Source organism: Pipra filicauda, unplaced genomic scaffold, assembly GCF_003945595.2.
Source record: "Pipra filicauda isolate LSUMZ 115617 unplaced genomic scaffold, ASM394559v2 scaffold91_size2508729_pilon, whole genome shotgun sequence".
Classification (NCBI taxonomy): Eukaryota; Metazoa; Chordata; class Aves; order Passeriformes; family Pipridae; genus Pipra; species Pipra filicauda.
In genome coordinates, this window is record NW_024105109.1 from 722,658 (window position 1) to 743,898 (window position 21,241).

General features: G+C 40.5%; 1 protein-coding gene across 1 annotated transcript in view; it reads right to left on the reverse strand.

Annotated features, from left to right (window-relative positions):
* Window positions 1-21,241, reverse strand: part of OSBPL10 (oxysterol binding protein like 10) — a 114,548-nt gene that overhangs the window by 9,869 nt on the left and 83,438 nt on the right. Inside the window, exons 7-8 of the mRNA XM_027733403.2 lie at window positions 13,381-13,527; window positions 6,005-6,488 (exon numbers count right to left, since the gene is read on the reverse strand). Of these exons, the coding sequence (XP_027589204.2) occupies window positions 6,005-6,488; window positions 13,381-13,527 (631 nt within the window). The remainder of the gene's footprint in view (window positions 1-6,004; window positions 6,489-13,380; window positions 13,528-21,241) is intronic.

Sequence of the window (21,241 nt, forward strand, 5' to 3'; positions counted from 1 at the left end):
TCCACCTTCCTCACTACAGTCACAGGCAACAGACGAGTGGAGCAACCAGCTGTGGAAAACAGGTTGTGGTGCCACCCATGAGGTCATGTCTCCCCAGTGTTAATACAGACAAGTCTTCATACAGTGAAAAAGCACTGTCTGCCCGAAAGTATCAGCTTCCGACATGATGGTTTTGTTGTTGTGAGGTTTGTGTTTCGGGTTTTTTAAAAGACAAAAGGTTTAATAGCAGTGCAGGGGGCAGATGTGGTCCTCACTTCTGGCCGAGAACGTCACTGCATTTATGAACCACACCTTCATGGGAGCTTTTCCAGAGTCTCCTACTTCCTTGGGCCCTGCCATCCTCCTCTGACCATCACTGCATGTCCCCACGTGAGAGAACACTGGTATGATAAACACGATTTCCTTCTGGGTGAGTATAGGTTTGCTTTTGTGCCTCTGATGGGATCAATAGCTTCTTCCTCCCTACTTGAGTGGGAGGGAAGCAGAGCTGTAATGCACACTGTCAAGTACATTAAAAGTGAAAAGCAAACAGCAGCAGTGACCTTCAATGTAAATATTTAACCACCACAGCAGGTTGGATATTAAAAACTGAACTCAGTTCTCTTGGCAGTATTTTTAGCACCTGGTAGCATATTTTTTAATTCCTCAAATACCTGAATACATACTCTTTTAAATGAAGTGCTATCTCACTTGAAATATGACTCTAGCTCAATAATTCTAATCTAAAAGATTAAAGGGCAGATCTGAAATACCCACAACTTGCTAATACTTCTAGTATTAACTTGACTGTTAGTTTTGCATTCCACTGTTTGCAGAGTTCACATGCAAAACCTTAACTGAAGCACCATGAACACTGTGGCTCCACCACCTCGTCTGAATGGAGACCCATGCTCCCTAAGGGAAGAAGCAGCTAAAATCTCACTGAGAGGCAACACTTGTAACCAGCGCCACAAGAATTCACACCCTACCCTGCTGCATTTTTATGAATTAAAATTAAAGGCAGAAAAAATAAAACCTAACACTTACTTTAAAAAATGCTGTCTAATTTTAACATCTGCCTCTAAGTATCATTACACTGCGACTGATATTTAAAAGCATCTGCTGGAAAATACACAGGCTCCTTGTTTTCCCCTTGCTTCCCTGATGTAAGGGATAATTCACGTTTAGTTTAAAATTGGCTATAAGTAAATACATGGGGAAAGCTGTAGAAGATTCTCCCACTTTCAGCTTTCTCCTCTCACCTAGAAGAATTCTTTGGAAATCTGCAAATTCTTTTAAAAAAATCCGAAGTATTTATGGCAGCTATTATGCATAGAAGAATGCACCAGATCAGTACTCTGGGAGGAACAGCAGATTTCGTAATATAGTTTATTAGAAAAAAATGCCACAGAGAAGAGTGAATTTTTTATAAACAAATGCAGATTTTGCATTTCCCCCTTGATATGTCCTCAACATTATTTACCCTTCCTTTTGACCATGGCAGTGTATTCAGAGTCACACTCCCTTTCCATGACTCCTCAGCCTGCTTTAAAGAAAGTGATGATCCAGGCATATCATTTTCCCAGTTTGACTCTTACATGTCCCTCAGTGATGCTGCAGCTTTGTGAATTGATTTTCCAGTAACACATATTGACAAAAAACCCCGAGGAGGCTCTGGATCAATAAGCTGCAGAAGAGGCATGTGGAATTGAATGCTTCCCACTGACTGTACGGAGATCAATCCGAACAACAAATGGTACGTGGGACACAAATGGCCTAGGGCAGTTTCCGGATTTAAGAAGCTCTTCACTCTCTCTGCACTATTCATAGCAGGGCACTAAGAGGAGTAAGTTCATTTGGGATGAGCCCCACATGGGAGCAGTGCATCACCAAATGCGCAGAGTCACAGAGGAAAACAGGTGATGCCAGGACTGGGCTCTTATCGTCTTATAAACATTCCAGCCAGCTGCGTTGCACTGCTCATTTGTCAAAGACTGGGGCTATTTGCTAAATTAAGTAATGAGGGCCATGCTACATGGAAACTGTTCTGAAACCACTGGCCTAAAAAATATTAAACTCAAAAATTAGTACTCAGGGAAATAGCTCTAGTTGCATGGAGCAATCAATCTTTGGGACTGGTAAATTAAAAAGCCACTAATTTCTCAGGACTAGAAATTATAGACCTGTACATCTATGAATACATACACATTCATATATTTGAACAGAAGGGAAAAAAAAAAAAAAGAGATAAAAAAACATACATTGCTTTCTTTTAGCTTTGCCCTGTAAAGAGCACTGAACCTTTTCCCTACCCATCAAATCTTTTCAGAGTTGATCTCAATTCAGAAAATAATTTTTGGAAGCCTATACCTCACTAGTTTTTAAAACATTTAAAATAGCAGGAGTGAAAACACCAGACATAACTAGCCACTTGATAATACAGAGCAATCCACTTAAATATACTTTATGTTCTCTGCAAAATTAACCCATGAATCAAAGATGACACTTTTTGTTGGATTTTGCTGCTTTGGAACAAAACCCAAGAGCAGAAAAGGAACAGGCACAGCCCACACACTGAGGTGTGCTCACCATGGTTGTTTCCAGTAAAGCATCCTTGCCCTACAACCAGCATCTGTTTGAAGATTCTATGGAACACATAAAAAAACCATTAAATATTTACATTGACTGTCCTATCCCTTGCTAATTTAAGTCTTAATGTGATCCTATTCGTTACAGCCTCTTCTCCCCCCTCACACTCTCATTAGTACATAATTAACATTAACCAAAATTAGGGACTGTGCAGGCAACATGAAGTCTTTTATGCAAAATACCCCCTTTTCTATTCAGGGTAGCTTTCTCATGAGGAAACTCAGAGCTGACTACTCTGAAGAATGGAAGTTTTGTTATATAGCAAAGAAAAAGTTCAGACATTTCATTAGCAAGCCAGATTTAGACCCCTCATAACCAGAGATGAAAAAGAGCTAGCATATAAAACAGCTTTTCACATGGATTTCCAGCAGTGCTCTCCTACTTGTTCTGCAGCTCTGCAACTGATACTTATTTTGAACCAACAACAAAAACCACAGAAAGAAAAAAAATGTTAATCACATTGAGGTGCAATATACACAAAAAATCATATGAATAAGGTACTGAGCTGTACCCTTTGTATGACAAGACCGTACTGTCCTTAAATCCCCAAATTTTTTAAATTCCTTTAGAAGTCTTTGTACTGCCATGACTCCCTATGTCAGCTTCCAATAACAAAGCACAAAAAGCAACATGCTCTATACATCTAAGGACATTCTAAAAAAATATGGTTCAAAACCACCACAGAAACATTACCAGCACATTCCTTACACATCACAGGTCCAAAAATTCAATACTACTTTATTTCTGTAAATAGCCAACTGCAGTAGAAAAAGCTTCATTTAAATGTTTGAAGGACACACACACACACAACGTTATTCAGTAGGGAGGAAAGTTTCAAAACACACCACGGTTGCTTGTACTCAACATTAAGGCTTGTACTCAACATGAAGTTTCAAGTCATCATCACAGAATCATCATAGAATGGTTTGGGTTGGAAGGGACCTTAAAGATCATCTCGTTCCAACCCTGCTGCCATAGGCAGGGACACCACTAGAGCAGGTTGCTCAGAGCTTCATCCAACCTGGCCTTGAACACTTCCATGGATGAGGCACCCACAATCTCTTTGGGCAGCCTAGACAAACAAAACTGTTCTGATACATATCTGACTAGAACAAGATGGTCACTCTCTAACAGTGAATTATCCAAAACATTAGTTGCAGCTCTGTTTGGAAGGAATTTACCCAATAACAGCACATGACTAGTTTGGCCATCCAGTGCACACTAGGAGGGGGAACAAAAAAGAAACCAACAAAACCCAGGGATTTCTATGATTCATGAGATGTTACTTTGTCTCTTATCAAAAGCAGGATAAGTCATAATTCATTCCCAAAAAGCTCAATCTGCTTCTAACACTTTAAAGTAAGATTCTATAAGCTTACCAGCCTACCTTTGTGTGAGAAAGCTTCTCCTAAGGGATAACTTTAGTTTTTACCTACCTTAACCAGTTTCATATACCTTCTGACTAACAATGTGTCTTTCCACAGTCTAAATCACTAACTTTGATAGACTAACTCACCCTACATGAAATGCTGCAAGCCTAAAGTGTCCCTAAATACAAGGGAAACTCTCCAAATTATATCTCACATTAAAAAATTAGTAGGCTGTGCATTACCCAACATGTACATACACACAGAGGTTTTCCAAATTTTTAGTCCAGCAGCTACTTTTTTTGAGTACAGCAATCTATTCTCCAGTACTTACGCTGACCTCAGTCTACTACAGAATTTATACTTATGCAGCACATGAAAAAGAAGCATCTGCAGTAGTCTAATTTTTGCACAGCTTGACAAATCTACACACCAACTTAATTAGGAAGACTTCCGTGGGACTAAAATAAACAAACAAAAAATTAAAGAAAGTGCAGTTTCAAGAGAAGAAACTGCACTGCAAAGCAAGCATTTTAAACTGAGGCTGTCAGGCTTACGCTGGCTGTTTTCAGATGACAGAAGAGCTTCAGCAGTACCATTTGTTGGTACTGTCCATTGTTGCCCATTGCCAGTCCTCAACAAAAATGCTTGGGCTGCACTAGAGTTTCTCCATCACTTCCCAGAAATGCTGTCGCTGTGGAACTGCATACTTCTGCACTGCTTACATGAACAAAAAGACGAATGATACCTATAAACTGGTGAACCCAAACTTACTCCCAGAACGCCCATCATAAAGACAGCAGCAAACCTCGCAGTAAAAGAGCCCACCATCACAGATGTTCCCCAAAGCCTGCCTCCACTCCTGGGATATCTCCAGGATCGTGGAAAAAAAACAAAAAGGGGCAACAGGGAAGAACTTATTCTCACAAGCACACATTAAATAATCCTTGGTGTAGCAAAGTGGTTAATTCTTAGACCCTTTTTCTCTCAAAACTGGGACACATCAAGACTTTGAAGTCTTAAATAATCCCCACAGTAGACACCCTCAATCCCAAGGAACTGTGTGTGCTAGCAGCGAGAAAAAGAAATTTCCCTACTCCTACATAATCATAAGTGACTGTGTTTAATTTTATTTCCATTAAATAGTTCCCTTCACTGAGCAAAAGAGTACTAGAAATGAACATGTACCAGAAAAATGGAGCAAGCTAAACCAATGACTCAGGCTGTCAGTAGTACAGATAGAAGACTGACAGAAAGACCAATTTCCCTTCTGACACTCCCTTTAACTCTGCATTAAATACAAAATACCTAAATCATAGGAAGAAGGAAACAGCCGTGCTATTACAGACTTTATCACAATGATATCAAATCCAGCAGTAAGGAAGTTTCATATCTCTTCTACAAAAAAGGGAGTATGTTGCTATCAGGATAGAAACTACTGTAGTTCTTTTTGCTGGTTGAGTTTGTTCGTTAGTTCTAGCTGGTAGAAACAGCAGAACATACCTGTATGTTTTCACCATAATTGTTTCGTTGTTACGAATAAGCAAAACCAAATCACTGCATTTCCCACTCTACTTTTTTACTACCTTTAATATCATAGTATTTATTGGTGGCAAAAAGAAACATTTACTGTAAGCTGTCCTTCTGAGACTACAGTCTAAAAACTGTGTAAGACAAACCACTAAAACCCACACATAGGATCTTACCCTCGAATGGCCAAAGACACTAAATTCCCTAGAAACACATAAATGCTGATGCATTAACAGTCAGAAAGGACTCCCATCAATATAAACACACATTTACACATGTAATGTGCAGTTCACATTCTGTCTGGATAGAATAAGGTTATATGAACCTTACAGTTTTAATTCCAAACTTCACAAAAGCAAACAGTCATAAGATTAAAATGAAAGCTCAGAGGGAGAGGAAGCAGGAAAACATGGACTTCTGTGGTGTTGAAACCCATAATATTAGCTCAAAAAAAATAAAAATAAAAGCACATTTCTTACCTTCGCCTACCATAGAAACACCTATTGACATGCCCATAAACTTGCTTTTGGTCCATACGTGAGCGTTCACACACATTTTCTTCTCTTTGCATTCACAATAAAAGCAAGATACCGGTGGATGATGGGACACTTGTTCAGCTACAAATCTCAGCTTGTAGCACGTGGACTGGTCCTGGCCAAACTCCTTGGTTGAGTCCTTAGAAACTGTGGAGGCACCATTAGTTCTGAATGCTTTCACTTTATCTTTAGGCACATCCCACGAGCAATGAAAGGTTTCACCAATTATAGGGTTATAGGGCTTCTTGGCAACTGCTCCCTTTCGGCCTTCGTGAAAAGCTGTTAGATAATACTCCACAAAGCAGATAATTCTTTCCTCGGGAGTGGCTCCAGCTGCAATTGACAAAAACAGGTCTGGATGGGCCATGAAATTTGCATACATCTCCAGCAGGGATCTTTTCTCCAAAATAAATGTTGGAAGCACTACCTGTATGCAAAGCAGACAAAGGCAGATATGATTTCCCCATGATCACACTACCAGGGGGGAAAGGGGGAGAACAGTTAGGACAGCTGCAAATTCTGGCCCTGCCAAGTTTTGTATTTTCCTCCCGTGCCACAGCAATTTAATTTTCTTTGCAGTGTAAATAATGCGCAGCGGCATTGATACCCATGCAGGCTGCTTCCTATTTCATTATGATTCTCAAGAGCAGCTCACACAACAGGGATGGGCTGTTCCGCTCACATGGAAACCTGCCTTTTCCTCTCCTCTCAGTTAACAAACCAGCCATTGTTTTCCTTGTTTACAGAATACAAAAACATACTTTGATACAGACTAATCTACTTCAAACATCAACAAAACAAACAAACCATAACCCTCCGAAATGGGACAGACACACCCTCCCAAACTAACAGAAGATGAGTACTTTACATAAACACGCACACTACCAACCTCTAAATGGAGGAGAGTGTAAGGAGTACATCTACCCATTCTGTCAAACATCTGGGTTCCACAGTTCACTCCTGGGTCCTTGACTACCCACTACATATGTATTAGGTCCTTTCCAGCCTAACTAACAAACCAAGCCAAGAAGATCTAACCAAAACCAAATCTCAATTGTATTTCCAAGGATAAAACCATTCCAAGGAACCTTCCCAAGAGGCTATTAATAGGCAAGAAAATGCTGCCCGTTCGACTCCCTCTGCCCCACACTATCATGCCCCCTCACAATTCCAAATCAAATCCCCTGTCATCCCTATGGTCTCCTGTCATCTCCAGGCCCACCACACATCCACTCAGTCTGAGATGGTATCATGCTACTGTGGTGGGCCCCTGCATGGCTTCCTCTTATTTCAGTCAAGTTGAAACAAAACCTGTACAAACCATTACATTCAGATCCTGGGATTAGAGAGGCTCCAGAGAGCCCAGAAAAAAATCAGGGACTGAGCACTAGGCAGCCTGCCCTGAAGGGAGCCAGCCCCAGGTGATTTGGATGCAGACTGGAGTGCCTCCTCTGGCAACGCAGATGTTGCCAAAGTCACTCACTTCACAATAACACTTTGTTAGAAGTTTCCAGTGAAACATCCTGGAGGACACTGCAAGACAAACAAGGGCTACAGGACACAGTTTCTCTCCCTTTTTTCTCCCCCATGCTCCACACCTTATGCAGGACCATCCCAGGGGGGCTGAGTGGTTGCTCCCACATGACTGAAGGGAACTTCTGACACACTGCATGGTAAGATATACAGGTATCCCCAGAAATGGAAAGGCAGTGGATAGAATTCAAAAAAAGTTTATTTAGAAGGCCAGAACACAAAAACCTACAGTGTGGTTTGCACACTGGGCCTCAGGGAGCGAAAGGCAAGTTCCCACCCCCTCAGGGCCCTTTTTATCCTCTCTGTTTCTCCTCCGCCTTCCCAAGGCCTCGGTGTATGTCTGTCAGGGCTATATATCTCTTCTCACGTACCAGAGAGCAAAGCTGAGAACTTCTCTTGCTATGCAGGGGGTGGGGGTAAGGCAATGAAAGTGCCTTTGAGAAAGAGTAACCATTCAGGCAGGAAGCCTTCCTAGCAAAAACCAAGTTCTAACTTTCTGTTCCAAATTTTTCCAAAATTGTATCTATTCCCCCCCACACACAAATTTATCTTTAATCAAAGTGGCTCAATGATGCAAGACGCAGACCAACAGCTGTCCTCTATTAAAGCAATTCTTCTGCTTTCCTCTTTAATTCTTCATTGCATTTACTTTTTCCTTTTCCCAAAAGCAAGGGTTATTTACAGCAGGCAGGGAGCCACCCTTCATCACAAACACATTTGCTTTCCCCCTTGCTGTCCCAGCTTGCTATTCTCAGCAGGACCAAAGCACAGATCAGTCCTTTTGGATCCCATGGATCATGAAATAGAAGCTGTCAAACTTTTATTAATCATTCAGTTCTTTTCAAAGAGAACTCATAAACATTGAAAAAGAATTCCAGTCACAACAGCTTGAACACAGACTTTACAGCTACACAGTAAGTCACTGTACCTGTAGTGCAAAGAGAGAACTGCTTCTTGGTAACATACCCGCTCACTCGCTCTCTCCTTCTGTACATTATATTTACACACAGACAGTCTTTTATAGGCTAATAATTTTTTACAAGTTTAGATATAAATCAAGCAATGTTCCATCTGTAATATTCCTCTGACTCTCTACTCTGTAAGCCTTGAGGACTCTACATCATTTCTGTCACCAACCTAATGAGGCCCCAAAAGATAGAGGACCTTAATTTTACACTACATGTGGCAAATTACTGAGTGCCAAAGACAGCCTACAGTCCTCAGGGTGGTGTGACAGCAAGGGGCCAAGGAGATTGGTTTTTAGAAGTGAAATCCAAAACTCTGGAAGGAAAAGTAGCAAGACAGTAGATTTTCTTATTTTTAGCTCTTTAAACAATTCCATCTTACTTGCAGCATTCTCATTTTGACCAAATATTCATACCTAATATAATCTTTAAAAAAATGCAATTCAGCAATTGAGATCCTCAATTCAGCATCTCATTTTAATATAAACTGTATACTAAAAGATCAGGTTATCAGAGGGGAAAGTGACAGCAAAACATATTAAAAAAACCCCATCACTTCTGTCTAGAAATACCAGTAGTGACTATCATGAGTTCACTGCAGAGACTTGAAAGGGCAAACTCATTTGAATAAACAGCACTCTGCATCTCCTTATGTCCAAGTGCCTCTCTCTAAAGAAAGTGGCCTTTATTAGCACAAAGAAAAGAAAACTGCAGACCACACTTAAGATTATGCAAATGTTATGGTACAACATTAAGACTGCTGTGGTTTCAACCCGTTTACTTGGTCACAGAGTCTTAGTATCTACTCTCTCAAGTCCTAGGTATGTGCTTCACAGCTACATGCTTAACATAGCTACACCAACACAGTCACTGAGACATTACAAATCACTGGACTCTTATTATTGAGTTTCAAAAATCCATTTAAAATCTGAACAAAGCTTGAACTCCAGCTCAAATTATCTTGTCTTAAAAGCCCAATGAAGCTGGAAACTACGTCCTTAATTGTAGCAGGAAAGGACTGAATTGTTTCCACACAGAGAGGCAGAACTACATATTCAAAATACTTGAGTTTTAAAGCTTTCACAACTCCAGTATTACAAAATATGCCTACAAAACACTGCCTTTTACTAAATAACTCATAGCCTCAAAGTTTCAACGTGCAACACCATCACTCACTAACATAGTAAAATCCAAAAAAAAAAAATCACACCAGTCTTTTTTTTTTTAATTGGCCCTATCTTGATCTCTGCAGAAATAAGAAAAATAGAAATAAACAAATTTGGAAGTATACAGCATTATTCTTGCCAGCACTGGACTCCCATGCACTTGTGCTAGCACTCCAGCTTTCAAAGGAATGAGGTTTTCAATTCTTCTGCAGCCAGACAGAATTCACTGTCCAGAAAAATACACTTAGGACCTATATTCTTTATACAGGCTTTGGACTGGACTATGAAGTTGGGGGTTTTTTTGTAATTGCATAAAAAGCCAGAAGTGCCTAATATTTTCCTCTGAGAAAAAGCCAGCATGACAACCAATGGGGCAAAAGAAACTCTCCACGATAAATTTCAAGTTGCTGAGGTCTGAAGCAAAAAATCTCCTGAGTGCATTTTAAAATGTTAGAATAATCTCTGTTCTTATTATTTCTCAGTCTTCAGGTGAAAAGGAAGCAGTTTAAGAGGCATTCCTCTGTTTTCACTGAGGTTAAAAAGGGGATATTACTTCAAAACTGGACTATAACCTCCTAGATATGAATTCACCTATACTTAATTAGGTCTGAATGCAACAGAGAAAAAGAACGTGACTTCTTAAAACAGAGATATTTATCCCCGCTACCATTTACTGTGAGGCAAAACATGGGTGTCAGCACTGCTCCCTAGCCTTTTCAGAAATCTGACCAAGGTACCTCGTGCTGAGATATTCTCTTGGAAGTATAAAAGCTTTCAACTGTCATCTGTGTCACTGTGGGAATAAAATAAGCTATTTTCATGTCACTCATATTTGAAAATTACAAGGTAAAAGTATATTAGCAAGCAAAGTAAAAACTTACGACATCATGAACATACTACAATGTTAACAGTAGTTGATATTCTGCAGAATTACTGGCAGCCCTTTTACACAGAATGGCAACCCTTTATTTTTAGCACATATTAACTGCATAGGGAAGGTGAGAGAACACAGGGAAGTGATCATCCATCTGTACAAACTGTTAGCATTAACTGCAATCCATTGGATGCCATTTGCCAACAAATCTATCAGGCTGTTAGTGGGTTTTGGCACTACTTTTCATTTTTTTAAAAGTCTAAAGAACAAACCACTTAAAAACTTATTTTTTCTCCCCAGCAATTCCAATTTTACATGAAGTTTAAAGTCCTAGCCCAGTCCTAGGTATCCGTTTTTTACTACATTCTGCTGCTGTGAACTGTTCCCCCATCCAACTCTCTCTAGCAGCTGTTGAAGTCTATTTGGCCACACAGATTTGGTGCTTCAATGCAGGTGTTTTCCTTCACAGTATTTTTCACTGTTTAACTCCTCATTAAAAGGCACAGCAGCACGACACATTCCAGAAGTGAAGCACCTCCACAACATTAAATGGGAATCATCACTGGGAAACTGCTGTCAGCAGAGGCAGGACCAAGGCTAACATAAGCCATCACCCCGTAGGAAAAGATGCAGTTTCCTCTGATATGGAACATGAAGGTAATGATCATGCATCCAGAACTCAAAGCTACCAAGGGCTCAGAAAAGCTGTTCTCATTTGTGCATCACATAGCAATCCACAGCTCACAAAATGAACCAAAGAGCGAGCCCTAAGGAAGAATGCAAAGGCAAATGGAAACATGTAAAACATTCTCTGATACTAGCAAGTACTGATGCTACATCAGCAAGCTGATGAGCATCAAGGTGATCTGAAATCTGACTTTCAGAGGAATGATGAAAAAATGAGGAGAGGTGCAGCCAACAAACCCAGCTTTATCATCACATGTCTGTGGCCCTAAGGGCCTCATGCCAGTAAGCAAAGTTGATAAAAAAAAAAAGCAGCCAGCTGTCCTGTATTTTTTTTTTTAATCCTCAAAATGGGCAGAAAAGTGATGTGCACATGTGGCATGTCTCATTAATACTTATCATATGTGTATTCGTGCATCACACAGACCACAGATAGATCTAATTCTGCCATATGCCTGTTTCTCTTTTCAGAGTGTGGGTATTATACACAGACATTTATGCATGCTAATATTCTGCCACACTACACATCTAATAACATTTACCACTATCCTTAAAAACTGTGCTCTAAGAACACTCTATAAGACATAGGTTATCATATATATATTTACCTTCCTACTTGTTTTACAAGTGTCTACACTTCTCTTATTTACATTAATTCTGTGCCTTTGGGGTTTTACCTCCTCTGCTGTGATAAAAAGATGACAGTGGAAATCAGGAAAGAAAAAACGTGTTCATTACCAAAGACAAAATGTTTTGAAGACACAAGAACTATGGATAAGAAGTCTTAGTCTAGTTTGAACATTATGGACTCAAACAGCCTTAGCAAACCAACACAGAAAAGAGGGACAGCTAAGAAAAACAAAACCAAAAATGAACTGAATATAACCCCAGACATACTAAGAAGTGACAGGTATATTCACAAGTGAAATTACGAAACTCATGTTCTATTTAGGACAAAACATTAATTTCTGTGCAGCTGTTCAACAGCTATACTTAGCAGGAGAACAAGGGATTGCTCAGTCTTAAAAATTTAAGTATTTTTAAACACCGTTGATTGTTCCAGAAGAAGACTATACTGAGAAAACCTTATTTTGTAAGAAAGTTATAGTAAAAATAGATTTTGATTAATATGGAAGATGAAAAGGAAAGCAGATGAACTCTTTGGAATATCAAAATGCCCAAGAGAACAGCTTCCTGCAAAGCTACTTCATGTGCAAGGGAATTCTCTGGTCATTCCAAATATTATATTACTTGCGTCAGAATGAACTCTTCTTATTTGTGGGAAGTGGGTTACAGGAGTTTTATTTGGGGGCTTTTAAGTAGAAAACCCTTGTGGAAGGAAAGGGTATTCCATATCTGTACAAAAATCCACTAGATTATTTATTAAGCCCCATAAGAAGATTTCACTGGAATGCAGGACTACTCAAAAAGAAGCATCCTCTGCTTTCAGAACATCTACCTCATTTCCAAAACTCTAACGACTTTAGAGAAAATTTTTCAGACACTGTAACTTCTCTGGTCATATCAATATGGACAAGCTCATGATAAGACTGGTTCCAGGACCAGAAGGATGTACAGAAGGTTAAACTAGTGAGCTACTTAGCACAGACAAAACCAGTGATAGACTGAAGACTATAATTTCTTTACCATCATGTTTGGTTTATTTTGAAGCTGACATGTAATTAAATGGAATCCAGTCCACAAAGCAGTAACATGAATCTCCTTCATCCATACAACTGCCATCATTGTTCCGCAAACCCTCAGCGCACCCTGACTTAACATACACATGGGATACATACGTGACATATGGTTGCTCTGAAAGACTTGCAAAATAATAAGCAGAAGTTTTCGGAGGTTTTTTAATTTCTTTTTTCTTTCCCTCCACCTCTAAACATCTGATGTGGTCACTTCATTTGAAAGCCTGCCTAGGAAGAGATAGCACTCCATAGCTCTCTGGAACCACACTCTTAATAGAGGTGAAATTCCTCATCCATAGGGGCAAAACACTCTCACAGGAACTGGACATGCACACACACACACAGAAGGATGAGAAGAAAAAATAATAATAAACAAATGTAAGAGATACAGTGTTCGTACCCTGGTAAGGTCCATGCCAAGTTTTAGCTGAGAGATGAGATGGAGAATTACACTACGTTGATCATCCATGACTCCTAAATCCTCCTCTTCATTATCTTCAGTATCTGTCATTTCATCTTCAACTAGGATCAACTCAGAAGCTGAATGCTGAAATGAAAAGAAACGTCACAATCTGCACAAAACGATACAGATGAGGGTTTTTTCCCCACTATATATGTTTAAAAATTGAGCTGTCTCAATGGAAATGAAGACAGCCTCTGTTAAAACCAAGAAAACATACATATTCAAAATAAATAAAAAAATCCAGTGATAGCTTCATAAAGCATTTTGACCCCTTCCTCAGAATGAGAGTAGTATCAGACGCTAATTTACACATTATCTTCTCATATTTATATTGCAGTGATGCCAGATAAAAAGCACAGCATATAAAAGTAACGAGTCTTTTTATTAAACAGAAGTACACAGCTGAAAATGAGTTTTCAAGTTTGTTTCATAAATCTCTCCAGCAAATATTCGTATGTCATACGTAGATGTTGCATGACCTGATTTCACAGGGGTTTTTTTAACTTTCTCTATCCAACTTAGATATCTAAGAAAGTCAAGACTATTAACTGAAAGAAATAAAAGGACAACTATAATCAAAGAACACGCCTTTGCAAAAAACCCAAAGACATTAGATTTTGGGGGGTAGGGCAATGCCATCAGTCTATGACATTTGCAACACTTTGCCACTTCACAGTACACCACCAATACTGCTGAGTTTCCAGAAATACAAGATGAAGATCAAGAGAGAGACACTATGTCACCCCCTTCAAGAGGAGCTTTACAGCAGAAAAGGATAATAACTTGTGATATTTTAATCTTCCTCAGGTTTTACAATGTATTACTAACAATAATCCGAACAGGTGGTAGTTACTTTGTTCAATCCATTGAAACCACTCTGCAAGCCTTCCAGATATGTATTCAAGTAAGCTTTTTGTACTTCAAGAGGAAAAAAAAAGTTGGGTTATGTAGCTGAAAAATTACAGCCCAGCATTTCATTATCGCCCATGGATTCCATGCTGCAAATGAGACAACACTCCCTGTAAAAGTTAGCATTCTGTCATGCTGAATAACATTTCCGCAGAAACAGCTAGTTCATTACAGAAAATGACAAATTTTTCATCTCGCTGAGAAAGTCCACGCTACTGAAAAGTTTCACTAAAACCAGCTGATACCCAGAATTAGGTTTCAAAGAAATATTTCTTAATGATCACATTAAAGACCCCTCAAGTGAACAGCAGCTTTTGTAAGGAGAGCTTCTCTTAAATTTAGTTACTACGGATGTTTCCAATATTTGAATAAACTATTTTCTTTCTCTCTCTTTTTTTTTTAATTACATAAATGTTTAGGTAGCTATTCCCAAAAGAATAGCTATTTGGTGAAACCCAAGGACATCTGCAAGACACTTTACAGTTGCTTTATTTAGAAAGTAGAATATGTAGATTACATAAAACAGAATCTGGTGAGCTGTAACCTCAACAGCTTGGAGCTTTTCAAAAGGACAAAACCCCACTTTCTTCTTCCCACTCCCTCAGAAAATAAAAGGAGAGAACGATAAGCCCTTTTCTCCCAAAATGCACAGCACTATTATCCAACTGACGCCTTACTGACAAGTTCAATTAGCATAAAACCTGACAACCTCATACAAAATTATCAGTCGGGGAGGCATAAGGCACCGAAGCCTGGCTCAGTCACACATTCATTTGGAGGGAGCGTGGAAAAAGCAGTATCAGAACTTACAGTAGATGCTTCCACAGGAGGCTTCCCTTTGATCCAGCTTGACCTCATTGAGAGTACTGAGCTACCGAATAAGCTCTGCTGCTTCTGCTACTGCCATGAACCGAGCTTGCGGCAAACAAGCTCCAGCAGGAATTAACAGCGCCAGAAAAAAAAAGGCAAGGGAACCTCCCCTCCTCACTCCCACCCCCTCTTTTTTTTTTCCCTTTTTTTTTTTCTTTTTTTTTTTGCTATCCAACGGGTTGGAGAGTGTGCACCGGATAGCAATCTGCTCCTTGAATTTCCAGTCACATGGCATTGAGATCAGTGAGCTTAACTGCACGCAGCTCCAACTGGGAAATGGTGCTGCTGTTCCCAGAGGATATCCTGGTCAGCTGTTCTCCGGGAGGGAGGGGAAGGCACAGGATTGTGCATGAGTGTGCACAAGTGTGAGAGTGAAAGAGAACGTGCCAGCAGGTAACATACTTTTAAGTGAACATATAACGGCTGTGTAACCTTTAGTTGTTAATAGCATCAGAAAACAAACAAATTCCCCCCAAGTCTGCAAAATAAATCATATACTGAGAATTTTCCTTTTTGCCTCAAGACTGCATATTCACCCAGGGACAGAAAATCTTTCTTTCCTGCTAAAATAGGTATTAGGTTTTCCATGCCTTTTAAATGTTACTAACAAAACAGCAACTGCCTCTCGTTGCTACCCTACAAAAAGTCCATGGTCAGGGCATCCTTTACACAGTTTAGGTGCTCAGGAAAGTAGCATTTGCATTGTTGTAAATGAACGACTTTCTGCTCATCAGGGAGGATTAAATACAATGTAACATTAGACGCAATCGTGTATAATGACCATACTATAAGGATTAAAATTTTAATTACCTTTACTATCCCTATTTTAAGGACATGTGCAAGGGCACCAAAAACCCCACAAGTCTACTGTTACAGTTATCAACATACTAGTGACCTTCAGTGAATGACAGCAGTTGTCTGCATATTTTAACACTTTACAAGAAAAAGAATTTAAAGAAGTAGTTTATAATTTATGTCACAGGACCTGAAGAGCATCCATCTTCACCAAGCAATATTGTTTCTGCATTTTCCTCTGTCCTCATTACCTTTTCTAGGTGACTTCTGAATTGCTTTTTAGGAGCACATAAAATACATTTCTTTAACTAACACATATTTTCTTAAAAAAAAAGACCAAACGTAAGCAAAATATGGGGTGAGCAGACATACAGTCACAAAATACAAAGCCAGTGTACCATTAAAGTGTCATAAAAGTCTTTACATCTTTTTCTTTCCATGAAAATAGCACGCAGTTCAGTAGTATCCAATGCGTAAGCATTCAACAGAATGCAAAAGATTATGTGGAGTGATTATCCTTTAATGGCAGCTTTTCTGAATTATCAGACACAAACATACTTTTCGTTTTTCCTCCTCCTGTAGAACATAACTGCAAAACTGACCTAGGAAAGCAGTGACCTGCTCCATTCCTGCATGGTCAGAGCATAATGTAAAAGCCATTGAGCTGCCCAGCCTGGGAATGAACAGCACAGCCTCACTTAGATGCTGACCATGAGAAATCCAATACTGAATCAGTTACAAACAAGCACCACAAAGAGGCTTATATTTAAAATCATTTTAACCAAAATCAGTTTGCAATACTGGGCTGGAGCACCAGGCTTTTTCAGAAAAATCTGAATAAAAAACAAAAGATAATTTCTAGAAATCCCATGAAGGGATGTACTTCAAAGTTTAAATGCCAAAGACACTGGTAGAGAGCTATTTTAAATAGGTCACCTCATTAGAACCAGGATCAATTAATTTAGAGAGGTCATCTGCTGGGATACAAAACGGATGTTCTAGTCAGCAGTCTTCATCAGAAAACATGCTGATTCTTTTTTAACAGATGAAACCTGTAAGGGAAAGAAATTGTTTCTGAAGGAAATATTCTGCATTTTAAAAAAATGTCTTCAGGAAGATGACACTTGGACAAGCATGGGATAGAATTAAAGAGTTAAAAGTTATGCTCCTGCAAAAGGGTAAACATGCCTCTGCTCTTCCAAAGCCTCTTCCATAAGTTAATTTTCAAATTAACTGCCATAGTGGATATTAACTTTTAGGTAATTAATACAGATATATGGGTCAGCACTTGGTTTTCCAACATACTTCACAAACCATATCACGCAACAATACTGTAAAGAATGACTGGATCTCATCACTTATTTGGCTGGAGGGAGAGAAAGGAATACACAGAATCACAGTCTCATTTAGGTTGGAACAGAACTCTTGTGATCATCTTGTCCCGCATCCTGCTCAAGCAGGCACATGTAGAACCAGTTGCTCAGGACTGTGTCCAACTACGTTTTGATTATCTCTGAGGATGGAGACTCCATAACTTATCTGGGCAACCCATGCCAGTGTTCAACTATCTTCACAGCAAAAGCACATTTTCTGATGTTCAGATTGACTTTCATGTGCCCCCTGCCTCCTGTCCTGTCACAGGGCACTACTGAGAAAAATCTGTCTCCCTGTTCTTCGTTTCCATGAGGTATTTATATACATAGATAAGATCCCCCCAAGCCTTCTCTTGTCCAGGCTGAACAGTCCCAGCTCTCACAGACTCTCCTCAAATGATGCATGCTCCAGAACCTTCATCATCTTTGTGGGCCAGCACTGGACTCACTCCAGTAAGTCCATGCCTCTCTTGCACTGGGGAGCCCAGAACTGCACACACCAGATGTGGCCTCACTTCTGCCAAGTAGAAGGGAAGGATCACAAGCCACTGGCAACACTCTTCCTTAAAGCAGCCCAGGATGCTGTTGGCCCACCTTCGCCCCAGGAGCACATTGCTGGCTCATGGTCAGCTTCTTCCCTGCAGAACTGCTTTCCAGTCAGACAGCCCCCACTCTGTAGTGGTGCAGAGGGGCTTACCCTCAGATATCCCCAGATACAGGACTTGGCATTTCTGTGTGTTGAACTTGATGAGATTCCCATCTGTCCAGACTGTCAAGGTCCCTCTCCACGACAGCACAACCCTCTGGCTCACCAGTCACTCCTCACAGGTATTTTATCACCTACAAACTTGCCAAGGGTGCACTCTGCCCCATCATCAAGGTCACTAATGAAGATGTTGAACAACCAGGCCCAGTGTTGACCCCTCGGGTGCACCACTAGTGACTGGCCTCCACTGGACCTAGTACCGCTGATCACAACCCTCTGGGCCTGATCATTCGAACAGTTTTTAATCCATCTCACTGCCCACCGAACTAATCCATACCCTGTAAGTTTCTCTATTAGGATGTTAGGGAAGACAGGGTTAAAGCCTTCCCAAGGTCAAAGCAAACAACATCCACTACTTTCCCGACACGCACCAAGCTAGTCACTTCATTGTAGAGGGCTATCATGTTGGTTAAGCATGACTTCCCTTGTAAATCCATTATGACTACTCCTGGTTGCTTTCTTGTCCTTCATGTGTTTGGAAATGCTTTCAAGATAGTTGCTCCTCCACCCTCCCAGAGACTGAGGAAAGGCTGACAAACCTGCAGCTACCCAGATGTTACCAGAGCATCTACAGATGTTCCTTCTTGCCCTTCTTGAAGATAGGAGTGACATTCACTTTCCTCTAGCCTTCATGAACCTCTCCCAAACTCCATAACCCTTTACAGACAATACATGGTTAGTTTGCAATGACATTGGCTAACTCCCTCCATGCTCATAGGTGCATCCCATCAAGCGTCCTGAAGTTATGTATGCACAGCTTAAGTGCTGCCTCCTTTGTTCCTCTTCCACCAAAGGTCAGACCTCCTCCAGACTTTCCCTCTTATCTTAGAGGTCTGGGATTCTTGACGGCTGCTTTTAGCACCAAAGACCAAGGTAAAGAAGTCATTGCATAGCTCAGACTTTTCTCCGTAGTAGTAAGCAGACACCCTGTATATCCTGACAGTGACACACTGAGGACTTGTGCAGGACTCATAAGACAATTCCTCATATAATTACACAAAAGTACTCTAAGAATCTTCATTAAGGCATGAAAAAGTTTTTAGGTATTACAAAAGGGATTATAGTCAGAAGCAAGAGGATGAATCTTAGGAACTTAAAACATCAACATAAAAATACATTATTTTATAATATTCCAAGGAAAATATTCTTTAAGTCCTTCTATACTCAAAAAATTGCAAAAGATTGTAAAAAAAAAAAAGCCCCAACAAACCACTGTATGAAACATTTCTGCATCAAGAGGAAGATGGAATAAGTTAGAAGCAATATTAAACAGAATTAGCATTTTCAGACTAGGCAAGGATTGTCATATTTTCTGTAGAGTCCTCTAATTATCATTGGCTCTACGAGTGCACATAAAAGTCAAAGGCTTCATTTTGATTTTCAGATTCCCTTCAATAATTATATAGGTTTGCAAGCATCATTTACACTTGCATTTGAGTAACTCAAGAGCTTGCAAACAGGTTTTCCGTGGGTGTAAGATTAAATATAACTCTGTAAGGTCAGGGAGCTTTAGCACATTACAGTGATGTGAGAAATTGGTCCCGTAAGATTTTCTGCAGTTTCAATACCAAAGTTAGAATTCTTTTTGTAAAGCAGATACAGTAAGAATACCCAAAGTAGTAACATATAATTAGCTGTTAGCTTCTTGCACGGCTTGTTACTGTATCAGAACTGACAAAACTGCACTAACTTGCGAGCGTCACTTGTCCTCTCTTCTCCCATCAGGTACACTCACATATTTAATTGCCCTTACTACCAGCTGTAGCAAGCACCTGATAGAAAAGCACACAAGCTTACTGCACCCATCCCTCATTAGCAGTGATCTGACTCTCAAATGTAGTTTGTCCAGTCAGTTGTACTTATTAAACTATTTTATAAAAAGACTTACATATTAACATGCTGTTGTGGTGGGCTGACCTTGGCAGGGTGGTAGGCACCCACCAAAGCTGCTCTATCACCCCCCCTCTCAGGGGAGAGAAAATACAATGGGAAGGTTCATGGGTCAAGTTAAGGGAGAGATCACTCGCCCATTACCTCACGACCAATACAGACTCAACTTGAGGAAATTAGTTTATTACCAATCAAATCAAACTAGGGTAATGAGAACATAAAACCAAATTGTAAAAACACCATCCATCCTCCTCACCCTTTCTTCCTAGGCTTAATTTTACTACCTCCTACACCTTGCCCACAGTGGTGCAGGTGGACAGGGAATGGGTTGCAGTCAGTACTTCACACCTTGCCTCGGTTACTTCTTCCTCCTCAGGGGAGCAACGGACTCAAGACTCTTCCCCTGCTCCAGCACGGGGTCCCTCCCACAGGGGACAGTCATCCACAAACTTCTCCAATGTGAGTCCTACCCATGGCCTGCAGTTCTTCACAAACTACTCCTCTATGGGTCCCTTCCACAGGGTGCAGTCCTTCAGAAACAGACTACTCCAACACAAGTCCCCTGTGGGGTCACAAGTCCTGCCAGCAAATCTGCTCCAACATGAGGCTCCTCTCTACACTGGTCCATTGGTACCAGGAACCTACTCTGGCATGGGTTTCCACAAGGTCACAACCACCTGCTCCAGCATGGGGTCCTCCACAGGCTTCACTGTGGACCTCCATGGGCTGCAAGGGGACAGTCTGACTCACCATGGTCTTCACCACAAGTTGCAGGGGAATCTGTGCTCCAATGCCTGGAGCACCTCCTCCTCCTCCTTTTTCACTGACCTTGGTGTCTGCAGTTGCTTCTCTCACATAGTCTCAACTCTTCCCTCTGCTGCTGTTCTGCAGGATTGGATTTTTTCTCCCCTTCTTAGATTTGTTATCCCAGAGGCACTACCACCACTGCTGATGGGCTCAGCCATGGCCAGCAGCAGGTCCATCCTGGAGCTGGCTGGCATTGGCTCTGTAGAACACAGAGGAAACTTCCAGAAGCTTCTCATAGAAACCACCCCTGTAGCCCTCCCACTAACAAAATCTGGCCATGCTAGCTAAACTTTGAAACATTACAAACAAAAACTGAAACACCTTTACCACCACACAATGTAAGCAGAGGAAAGACAAAAATAGGGTAGGACAAGTTGTGGTGGAGTGA